The following is a 12,538-nucleotide window of genomic DNA, read 5'->3' on the forward strand; positions in this document are numbered from 1 at the left end:
TGTTCGTCTGCCTTTCCCTAGGATCGTACAGACATGTGTAAAGTTTCTGGTCGGACAGGTTTTTCGCTTCGTATCGCAAAATATTTAAAAGAATTTTAACTAATACACCGTGTCTCGTAATCGTGAAACCTTTTTAAAATGTTCAACTCGTATACAGGTACGAGATCAAACGCGATAAAATCTGACGAGAATAATATGATAATAAAATAATCTTTGGTTTTCTAACGACGAAGTTTAGATTTAAGATGATACAACTTTGCGGTAGAATAACGAAGTAATTAGTATGGGAGAATGATTTGAATATCGAAAACGGAGCTCGCGTTATGTTCCGAGCAACGCGACGAATGTTTTGCATTTTGTTTTCGGTGCCAAAGACCGAGAACGCGCGACGCTAAAACTGTCGCTGGATGCCACAAACATTATCGATCGTGCAAAGCATATTGTCACAGTGTGTCGTAATCAAACGTGACTTTTGCTGCAACGACTTTTGCGGCAGCATGGGTACGATCATTATGCCCGTCGAAGCGCACGTGCCAAGCGAGCAATCTTTGGCCTCGATCGCTCGAAATTCGACGAGTTTCACGAGCATTTTAAACGCATTGTAATAAGTTCACAGTACGACGTACGAGCCGCTTGGAAGGCACCACTCTGACATTGTCTTTTCTAAACATTGCTTTTGAAAATTTGCTTCGGAATTTATAACTATTTATATCATTTTCTCGCGCCGAGTAAACTTTGGACCATGAGTCGTATTTTTCGAAAAGTTAAATAGTAATAATCGATAGTAATCGTAGGAGATTCAAATATCTAAAATTATCTAATTTAAAATGCTTGCAGTATGTAGAGGCTGACACAAATATCCGTTTGAATTCTATCTTGTTCGCCGTGTTTAGAAATTCGCAACGAACCGATGATTAATAGTTGTCTTTACAGTGTGAAAATGTACAAAAACACGAGACATCCAAGCAGTTGCTATTTGGATTTCAGTTATATCAATAAAATATGAAATTGTACGAACATTCGCATTTGGTTAATAACGAATAATTACCTTAGATTTAAGAATGGAGATGGATCAGTTTGGCTTCCGAGAGACTCGCGTTATTCCGTTTGTTTCTCCTGCGATATACACACGCATACTGTCGTCGTTGGTCGAACTAGTTGTCTCATACTTTCGGCTACTTTCTTCTTCCGTGAAAAATACCGCCGTATGTATTCGGCGACGCGGATGGATTTGCGCAAGGCATAATGAATTCTTCTCACTTGAAACGTTCCATCGTGAACAAAACGATGTTACAAACATATTTTTCAAAAAAGCGTACGCCACGCAAATTTGAGAATTAATATCTTCGTGCAATTTAACAATTGCTTTCCATAAATCTCTAAATTATTTTTTAACATCTGCGTCTTTAACTGCAAAAGTTCTAGCGGTAGAGGATTATTTCAACGTCATTCGTCTATTCGATTTATTTCTAATATTAGTAAGTTTAATCGCCACGTTATAATACAATGTTTCGCGATAGAAAATAATTTTATCGTCGTTCATCCGTTTTATTTATTCCAACGATTTTTAAACTGTCGCCACTCCGGTTGAAAAAATTGTGAAAATTCGCGATACAAGATTATTTTGGATAAAATTACGAAATCCATGTCTTATCAACGAATTATTTTCATACACGTGCGTATCGGTGCAGATATGAGGCTGATTATGAAACGAAGCTTCAACGAATTTATTATGTTTGCGTATTTTTCCACGGGTGCATTGGCTGGTGTATTCGTGAATCATCGTCCCCTAACTACGAAAGTACGTAGTTTGAGCGTACTCTTCTCCCTCTCTTGAATCTTCTACGCAGTATTAAGGTCCCGGCTGATCTTTGCTGCGACTGCAACATTGCAGCGGTCAACTTTTTGTTGTCGTTCAAATACGTTGCACACACCAAGTTCCTGTTTCTTCGGTTTGTAAACAAGTTTGCGTGCACCCTTCTGTTTGGTTCTCTGCATAGTTACACGAGGTTGCTCGATGATACACGTATCGATTTTCCTATCTTCTACTTTGTTACCCTGACAAAGTTGAACATTTTATATATTTTTCTTTTCTTCGTTCGAGTTTCTTTACAATTGGAATTTTTCACTTTGTTAATTTTAATAGCTTATTTACATGGATTTATTTTCTTTTAATCCTTCCGTAAAAATTAATCGATCAGACGATTGAAATCGTCGATAAAATGAATGCAAAGATAATTTTATTCGACGTCTAGAGATACTTAGAGCGTGGCAAATGGCGAGAGAAACGTTTGATAAGTATGTAGGTGACGCTATTTCACAGGTTGCTAAATGATTCGCCAAATTCAGTCTACGTCGTGTCTAGTGGCTCGAGGCCATCCGAAGAATAGCTTACGCGTCCAACATGTGAGAAATGGATAACGGGTGAAGCGTGTGTTATCGATTAACTTTCACGCTGCAAATGACAATAACATATCGAGTTCGGTCGTTCTGGAATAAATAAATCATGTATGTTCGGGTCTCCTTTGTTTCTGTGCTACTCGTCTTTATTTCAGAAGACAGATCGATGACATTGTACTCGAGCTGCCAATACCGCTTCAAAAATCCGTGAAAGCTAGTTCGAAACGTCGAAAACACGTTCTGCATCGTTGTTTCCCATCCCTTTTTCAATTTTTTTTTTTTTTTTTTTTTTTTTTACCACTTTATCAGTTTTTATCAAGAATCGTTACAGAGAATCAATGAGTAGAAAATTGTGCGCCAAGATCGCGATGAAAAATCGATCGCCAATAAAAGTACATCGCAAAAGGTTGAATCTTGCGTCGAAATCTTCGTCGTAAAAACTCAAGTAATTTCAACCACCTGCATTCATGTCAGATTCTGCCGTCTGATTCTACTTGCGGAGCACCGGGTACATATCGATTCGTCTTTCTTAGTAGACAGGGTTTGACGTAGCCTCTTCGTCTGTAACCTTGAACTTCAACCTCGACTCCGGGAGCCGCCATCAGAAATACGTCCTCCCTTTCATTCATCGTCGAGATTGATCGTCGCGAAAAAAAATTGATCGATCGAGAAAGAAAAATTAGAAAATCGAGGAACCAGAAGACGAAATTCGTGTTTACCTTAGTTAACGAAGGCGATTCCGTTTTCCTGTTGGGCAGGTTTTACGTAACAATGATCGTAGTCTCGCGGCATGTTTGGATGAGCATTATCGTTCAGCGACGTTAGGAAGCGGAGTCGCCAGGCGGATACACGCGACGCTAAGAGAATAGAAGATGCACCGCTGTGCTGCACGTGGACATACGTTGCATTTTGCATAATTGGCTGCGTTACGTAAGCATTGTTTCTCCACCGGCGGCGATTGTCGCCGTTGCACAGCCAAGGCAATCGCATTTTGCTGCCTACATGCTGTGGTCAAGGTCATCGTTTGTAACACCGACTGCAGGAATTCCATTTACATCGGCACTCTATTCATCCGAACGAGATTTTACTCGGTTCCGGATCGAACGAATTTTTCCCGATTCGAATTATTTCTATCGACGTGAGTTTCTTCGATTCGAATGAGAAAATCGAAGGATCTACAGCAATAAACGTTTGAGATACTCTGCGAATAAATTCGGTACGATTTATCGCAAAAATACGTACGTTGGAATTCATAAATATTGATCGAACGCGAAAATTCAGTTGTTTTTCTAATTACAATTGTAGTTAGCGTTAAATGATAAACAGTTGGTCCGAGAAATGGTACAGATATCTTGTGCGAATTTTTGTCGAGGACGACCAGGGACTCGCGCTTTTCTTCGTCGGTTCTCGAACGCGTAAAAAGCGTGAAATATCGCCGTCCGTGACAGTCGGTCGCGGGATTCTTTTGATCTCGCCGATGACGCATTCCAACTTTTCATTTTCGTTCGCTTTCGCTCTCTCGTCCTCCCCGAATCTCGCTGGTTTATTCTCGGTTTACGTACGTATTTTAATCCTCTACGACTTTGAGCGTGTTTCCGAAGAATCGATGATCTCCGAGTTTCTTCGCCTTTCAATTTCTATTCGCTATACCCTGAATCGAATTATCTTAGCAAGTTCAATTATTCCGAGTCAACTATTTTAATAACGTCAATTATTCTAATAACGTTTGCATATCGTTAACGATATACTTTACAACTTACTTTATGAAACATTACTTTTTAACATAAAAAAAAAAATTATCTATGCTGTATCGATGTAACGAAACGTATTTCTTCGAAACCCTCCGTATCTCGCACGTAATATAGCAATACCTAATTGAACAATTGACTCACAACCGGAAGTTATCACTGTGTCCGAAGTTTCTTTACTCTCAAGTTCGTGACTTTGAAAAATATTTTCTATATATACTATAATCGTAATGTTTTTATTCTTCGGCGAGTGCTCTTCTTTTATTACGTACTAAAGACCGTTTCTCAAGGGGATGGCTGTCATTTTTGCCAAGTCGAACTTCCGCTCACGTTACGCCAGCGAAACTCGTATCGTGGAGCTCGGTTCCAGCAGAAACTCTATCTAGCTTGGATTAACGTCCCGCTCTATTTACCACACCGCGATACGTTTATCTTAGGTTTCTTTTTTTCTACATTTTTGAATAATAAGCTCGATCAGAAAGAAAAGAACACAACGAGAGAATCGGAAAGGATCGTTTCGCAATTTGATATCACGATCAAAATTATCGTGACTAATTTTATTAATTATAAAGCCGTAGCGAACGCAGATACAATCTCCGTTCTTGTTTTATCGCGGCTTATTGAATCATTTTTAAGCTGTCCCGGTTAAACAAGTGACCGAAGCCTAGGTGCTTCTTGTGAATTTACGATAACTTAATCGATTATTGGTTTGGATGAAAATTTGAGTTAAAATGTTGAAATTTGCTTCGCGCCCCTTGTCATTAATCCTACTGTGCTCTTACGGTAGTTTTCGCGCCGCTTGCGTTTTACTAACGTTGAAAACTGTCTTAAGTTTGACGAATATATGGAGGAATTCTTGTCTCAAGTTTATGACAATTAGATTTTTTTTCAAAAAATTCCAGGACTTTTTGTAAAATTCCTTCGTATACTTTTTCATAAAGAAACCACGATATAAAATATTGGCATCGAGTAGACTTCAACAGCAGTAATTCAGAAATTCTATATTTCATACAATATATGTATGTAGAAACTTCCGCGCAAATTGGTCAATTACTTCTTGACATATCATGATATCCAATTTCGAAAAGCTATTTAAAGTTCAGCGTGTAACACCCATACCGTACTTCAAACTTCCAATCGAATTTCGCTATTCTATTTTACACGTGCGCTCTACGTAGTTCGTACTTTTTAAAAACGTAAAGATATTTCCTTTTTTATGCCCGGTAATTAAAAAGAACGCAAAAATCGACAATAAAATTTTTTCTCCGGAATGATACCTTTGTTGAAGATATCGAACAATTTTCCTTTTCAAAATTTAAATTTACCGAATGCTTCTTGATTAAGAAAAAAAGAAAAAATGATAAAAAAAGAAGATATCGAAGCAATAATTAACAAGTACGATAAATCTTTGTATCGTGAACCAAATTGTGAATCGAATCGCGACGTTAAAAACCAGTCCGTTCGTTCAATAAATCCATTCTTGTTCCTAATCGTAGAACGATCGAGAGTTGACCGGTTGAGCGCAAAACAGCCAAAGAGAAGCGCATTGAACGAAACCAAATCGATACCAAAAGAGGCGGGGAAGTTAGCTCGATCTAGGGGAAGACGGAGGAGGGGGTGGTGGCGGCTAGTCGTTTTTTCGTTTTTCGAGATGAAGCGACCAGGGTATCGCGCGAGTTTCGCTTGAGAGTAGGATCCCTCGGGTTCAGTGAAGTATCGACGAAAAAAGAAAGAAGATAAAAGTGACGAGTGAAAACAGGAAGATCAAGACGGCCAAGATGATGAAGAAGGAGAAACCGATGATGTCGGTGACCGCCATCATCCAGGGGACCCAGGCCCGGCATTGGTCCCGTGGGAACACTTGTATGTATATTCTGATACCACATATATGTATAACTATTACAATTAATCGTTTAAATTGTTTTATACAGGATGTTCCATTTATCAAGAATAATAATCTTCTTTGAAAACGAATAACAGAGTTCTCGACAAGTAGCTCTTTTTTCGTAGTAGTTGTTTGTAACTTTTTTAATCGGGAACTATCGACGGTAATAGAATAATTTCTTCTCGTAGAATATTTCAATTATTTAAGCAAAATTTAAGCAACACGAAACATACTACTCCTACGATACAGTTGCATATAATTATATTTTACAACATAATCCCATATGTATGGATCATCCTGTACATGCACGTGGAATGCGATATAACATTTCCAGTTATTTGCGAAAGCGGGAAAGAAAGGTCCTATTCTTTGTGCCGTCAGACACGTAATACCATTTATTGCATTCCCGAGTCATTAGTTTACGCATGTTTCGCAAGAATTATATGACCAGGCTAATAAAATACCGAGTCGCGTTAAACCTTCTTGAAAGATTGCATATGCGCCATTAATTGCTCGCGTATGCAGGACGTATTTGTTTCTCATAAAGTACTCTTTGTACCGTACTGTGTTTCATTTTATACTTTGTACGCTGGCCTAGATACTTTGGTCTTTTTTAATTAATCTACGATCCATACGTGTAAGGATTTTCTTTTTTCTTTTCTTTCTTTCTTTGATATATTTTTATATGCTGTTTTAGCCGTTTATATTATCCTTGGTTTCGTCATTGATTCGCTCTGTTATCGTACGAAGTCTATTAGATATTCTTTTTTAGTTAGACGAACATAGGTGATTAATTTACCTGTTCCATTTAAGAGCTGTAATTTCACTCGAAACGATACACATCGTTTGGCAAATGCACCGCGAATTATAGCCTTGGCGATCACTCTTAACGATTAAAATTGATGTCACTGGAAACTCCTCGCGCCATGAATTTCAACCTCTAATGGTACCTAAACGAAACCGACTGTTGAAACGTGCGAATGGTAATTAGCATACTGCTGGTAGACGGTCAATTAGCACCTGTGTCAAGGCTTCCTCTTATCTGTCCTCGATATTATCCTCGTTATAGTTTCGCAATAATTATATCCGTAATATAATATATTACATTTTCTGTTTATTTTAAATTCGAATTTATAATTCTATGAATTGTTTAACAGATCGCGGAAGAAATATTCTTGCCAATTTTCGCAGGAAATCAGTAAATTAAAATTCTTCTTGGATATTTTGAATCGCTTAGGGAAGGATGTTGTCATGTCTGGATCAATAAAAATCGAATCAATTCAAATTTTAACATTTCATTCTCGCTGTACCTTTTCTCGCTTGAACGCGCAAAAAGCTAGAGAATCAGCAAATTTTCATCGCTGCATCGAAGCATCGATATCTCGATGCCCGAGTGACTCACACCGATTCTCCTCGATACCCGCTCGCGGACTGCAGCGTTTAACGCACGCTCGTTTGCTATTAAGCATAGCATAGGGTGAAGGTCGGCTATTGAAACTTGAATGGCGTGTAGAATTCGCTAGCGAAAACGCATGCGCTCGCGGCGGTCTCGCGAGCACATCGTTATCAGTCGCGGTTTTAAAAGTGGCCTTAAAGCGGTTCGCAGACGCTCGCAGCGAGAAGGTCACGCCAATGCGCCTCGTTATCTACGCCCCTGCCGCAATTTACGAGGCTTTTCGAGCATTATCGCGTGCCCCTATTGCCGGCCAACACGCGGAGTGACGCATTTCAAGCTTTACACCATCTCTTCGTCGTTCTCTTCCTCTTTTTTTTTTTTTTTTCGTTGGATTCTTCCTTTTCTTTCAAAGTTTTTATACGAAGATGAAATGTGTTGGTAGATTGTAGATGGGAAAATGATACGGTGGCTGTTACGTAGAATAACGTAGATTACAACAGTTAAATTACGAATATCTACACTGGTAAGCACATACAGTCATTCGTAAAAGTATTCGTACGCCTTATCGGTAGTTCGTTGATATTTATGCAAATTCACGCGTAGAGATTAGACTTACGTAGAAATTTGATTTACCTACTACATATTATAACGCCTACTGCACTTTGAATATTCTATGTATATTTTTGCATACTGCGCGTATCGTACGCGTTTTATACTTTCGAATTTTCCGCGAATGCGTAAAAATCCGCTGTCTACGTATTGGAATGACAGTACGAGAAACATTTCTTTTTCAAAGAGATTCAAATAAAAAGTTACGACTATCTGCGTGAGAAAATTAACAAAACCGAACGTCGTATCCAAAGCTACGGAATCATAAAATCAAGCAAATTTGTTTACACGGAATTACAACAATTTCTAAAAATATAGTCGTAAAATTAACGAGATGAGATGTAACTCTCGATGCTCGATCGACGAAACCACGGAAACTCTCGATATATAAGTCAAAGGGTTCTTTTAAAAAAATAACTTATATCTACGCTCTCATTCCTAATATTTACAGATCTCACCTCGTTGAGTGTTCATAGAAACTGAACTTCGCCTCCTCTGCGTAATTTCCTCGGCTTTATTTGCTTAGCTTAGACCCCTGGCCCAATCTCCGTTGTACACACGTGTCCACCCCTAGGTTATGCTACGTACACGTGCAATAACGCGCGATAAGAGCACGAGACGATCGGTAGAGCGGTTTGTGCTGGTTCGATTAATCCACGCACCAGCACGAACGCAACCTTGGCACCGATGCGAACCAGCCGTGAAGTGCAACCTCGCGGTTGCACACGTGTGCACCAACGCTACACCTATCGTGTTTGATTAGGTTCGTGCGGCTCGTAACGGTACGTGGGTGGTAGTCGCTTGAGTTCGAGCAATTCTGACCAGATGCGCGCGTTTAATTAACGATTCGAGTGACTGCATCAGACACCGAAGTAGGTTTAATCCTTTTACCGTGGGGACCACGTACGTCGTACAAGAATACGTCGAAAATTAGGTTCTTTCGCGGCTGAGACATCGATGCGGGTTATGGTAATATCTCGACGGAAAGGAAAGTGAACAGATAGGAAAAAAGAGGAAAGAGAAAGAGAAAATAGGAGAAGAGGGATTACGGATAAGTCGTAAAGCTTGTATTGTTCGCGTACCAAGCTGTGGATGACAGCGTTCGATCGATGTAAGAGCGAAAGTACCGCGTTGATTCCCTCTGTTCGTTCATCCGATTTGAGTTCAGTGTTACAGGCGTCGATGTTGACAGCGAAAGTAACGTCAGATAGTCTCGATGATTTTATCAATCTCAATTTTAAACCTACAGCTGCTTTATATTATTCGGAATATTCCGCGAAGCGACGATCGTTTGATTCATGAAAATTCGCGAAATTTCTCTTTCGCTAAAAATAGAACCAGATGCATGGTCGTACATCTACGTCGAGTCCACCGACATCTAATAAACTCAAACAAGATTTTATCATCGTTTTTTGATCTTCGAAGAAGACTGGATCACACGAGGTTAATCATCGAAATCCCGTGAGGCAACGAGATGCAGCAGAGCAAGGCTTTGTACAGGAAGCGATCATTCATTGTAGTCACGTTGGCAGTCCTCGTAACGTGGATAGTGACCGATTAGATGTATCTATTACGTGTTGTACGTATCGGCATACGCAATCGTAGCGGGACGATCGCAGCGTTAATAAGCGTTTCGAGCACGTATTCGCGTTATATGGAACGTGTAGTTCTTGTGTCGCCATCGAGTTTCACCGTGAAAGTCACGGTATCCATCTGCTTTGTTTTATTGTTGACGCAATCGCGAATACCAGAAATCGTCCGGATACTTTGAACGTATATTCCCTTTTCGTTTAAATTCTCTCATCGTTCTGTGACGAAGTACAATTCTTTAGAAATAAAATACAATTTTGGAAAGTGACACTGCTGAAAGTTTCTTCGGTGGGTGGCAACCCTTAAGATTGGAAATAATTTCCTGAAATATCAGATTTACTTTACTCGACACGCAGCGAACTTCCGAGAATCTTCGAATTGGGGAGAACGTAGAGATGGGGAACTTTTAATCAGAGAGATTTAATTCTTCGTACAGATATCGCGAATTCTTACAGAAAATTGTATGGAAAAATATTCTTGGCACGTTTCCTTCTTCGATATATCACGCGATACGTGCAAATTTATTTTAGACGGAATACGTAATTTTTGTTTTATATCTAAATTACGTTATTCATTTCATCGCTTTATGTCAAGGATTTAAATGAAGTTCGACGAAGCTCGATAATAAAACCTATCGTGCAGCAAAGGGATGAACACGCGTAACGACGAAAGGCACGATGTAAGCACGTGCTCGAGTAGTCGCGTTTATGACGTTTGATTATTGGATGCGCCATGGGGAAGGTGACGTTTTATGCCGTGACACATGCAGAAAATTTCCATACGCGGCGCGAGTCGGGCACGTTGGATGCACGCCTCCATTGTTATTCCCCATGGTGTATGTATACCGTTGCCTCCGCTACATTAACTGGAAAAATGAACGTGCATGTAGGATAATAGTCAGCAACCAAGCAGAATTACAAATCTCCTATACGTTTCTCATACGAAGATCCCTACAGAAAGTTCATATTTTATTAACATAAAATGCAAATAAAAGATAAAGTATTTTTTATAAAGCACAGAGAAACTTTTGCGTCACACGATGCATCGTTAACAAATGTAAAACCTGAAATTAACTCGTTAAACCTTCAACGTTACATTTCGATACAAACGTCAAACTATCGCTAGAAACAAAATTCTCCTAGTATTCTATTTATTTCGTCCGTAATATGCAAATAGCCTGCCAAAGTTCCTTCCTCCCTACAGAAACTATATGATAAAAGTGTCCGACTACGCATCACGAAGTTTCGCGAATGACACGCAGGAAATCGAACGAGACGATACGAATCTCGCGTTGCCTCAGGTAACTGTCCATGCGGATTTATTCCGTTTCCTCATAAGCGATCTCTTTCATCCGTGATCTAGCTATTTTTACCTCGTCCATGGAAACTCGACTTTGTCTTCGCTCATCCCCCTGCCATTTATCTACGTATCTGCCAGACATCCGGTTGCTCTTATCGAACGTGAAATCCTCGATGTCGCGAAGACCTTTCGAGTTCTAGAGACTCGACGTGTCCTGCAGGCGATCGGTTCTACCCAGTCGACGTTGGAACTGCAAATTTTCTGACCATCTCGAGCAGCAACGATCTCCATCATTTTGTTACGAACATTGATTATAGATGACAGTAATCTGAATCATGGACATGCTTGGTATAGCCCGTTCGATGGCTGGCTAATTCTGAGAACGTGTATCCACAGATTACTCTTCAGGGTGTTCAAGTTAATTTCACAATGAATCTATCGATTTGAAATTTGCGGATTTTTTAATCCTTTTTCAGTTGGACGTATAAGTATAGGAATTTTTAAACATGGTTTTTACGAGGAAATTTTTTGGAATTTTTAACAACTTCGAAAGATTTTACGCTAAATACGAGGATTTAAAATTTCATTGGTGAAAATGACTGTTAATTGGATTTCACTAGATTCAAGTAACGCTATCATCTCATCTATAGTATCTCTTCTTCTCATCATAGCTTCTTTCTCATCTATAGTATCGTCTTAAATGGAACATTCCGTATAGTCGAACGTGCGAGTGTAAGTACAATAAGATCGGAATCTCCGATCGGAGGTCGATTTAACAAGCAGTTTCTTTCTACCGGTAGAAACGAGAATCCACGAAGACTCGAAAGTAGGTACAATGATCTTCACTTTGGAAACAATCGAAATCCGTCTTCTTAATCGTTCTACTGGTGGAAGGAAGGTCAACAGGGATCGTCCCGTCTCGTGATTAACGACCTTTTTACCTTATACACATCGCCATTATGTAACCTGGTTGACGTTCGTTGACTAACTTCGTTAGCGTTTGTCGGTGAACAGACGAACAAAACTGTCGACTCTGTTTCTGTTCACGATAAATCAAGGGCCTTGAGATAAAACAAAAGTTCCGATCTTATGTTTGATTTGATCGCGAATCGACGCTGGAATCGATGTAATTCGTTCCAGGAAAAATTAGTCGGTGATACGATATTTTTAGGGATGTTGATATCGATATAAAGAATTTTATGTTGGTTTTGGTGCTTCTGTCGGATTTGTCGATTAGAATTAATTGAATTATTATTATTATTTTTACATTTCGTATATCTTCGTGCTCATTTTTACACTTTGAATTTTCCGCAACGAAGCTCCTACCCTTCTTGATTAGACACATTAAAATATATTGATCACTTGACCAAAAAAAAATCTAGAATTTATTTAATATTCTTGTGTAAAATGATATTTTCCTGAGAACGTTTGGATAGAGAAACGATTTGGATTAGATTTTTATAAAATTTCTGTAGATACAGAAGATTTTCGTTGTTATAAATATTTTCCTAAAAATTGAAGTAAAAATTCGCGACTCTATCTTCATAGGAGACGAGCAAAATGCCACATATTAGCCTGAATAACATGGATATATCTGGGTTCGTCGTTCAC

At 39.2% G+C, this 12,538-nt stretch overlaps 1 protein-coding gene and 1 long non-coding RNA gene across 9 annotated transcripts in view; one reads left to right on the forward strand and one right to left on the reverse strand.

Moving 5' to 3' along the window:
• Window positions 1–12,538, forward strand: part of LOC100651492 (retinoic acid receptor RXR-alpha-B) — a 59,146-nt gene that overhangs the window by 21,106 nt on the left and 25,502 nt on the right. For 7 of the 8 annotated variants that reach the window (XM_012312257.2, XM_003397943.3, XM_012312256.2 and 4 more), the window contains exon 2: window positions 5,645–6,011. The exons of the other annotated variant lie outside the window; for it this stretch is intronic. In XM_012312257.2, the coding sequence (XP_012167647.1) occupies window positions 5,927–6,011 (85 nt within the window). In that variant the 5' untranslated portion in view covers window positions 5,645–5,926. The remainder of the gene's footprint in view (window positions 1–5,644; window positions 6,012–12,538) is intronic. 8 annotated transcript variants of the gene reach the window in all.
• On the reverse strand, window positions 2,702–3,417 carry LOC125385678. Its single transcript, XR_007225206.1, has 2 exons — window positions 3,120–3,417; window positions 2,702–3,018 (listed from the first exon to the last, which is right to left on the reverse strand). It is a non-coding gene; the product is annotated as an uncharacterized LOC125385678 (long non-coding RNA).

This window comes from Bombus terrestris, chromosome 9 (genome assembly GCF_910591885.1).
Source record: "Bombus terrestris chromosome 9, iyBomTerr1.2, whole genome shotgun sequence".
Taxonomy (NCBI): Eukaryota; Metazoa; Arthropoda; class Insecta; order Hymenoptera; family Apidae; genus Bombus; species Bombus terrestris.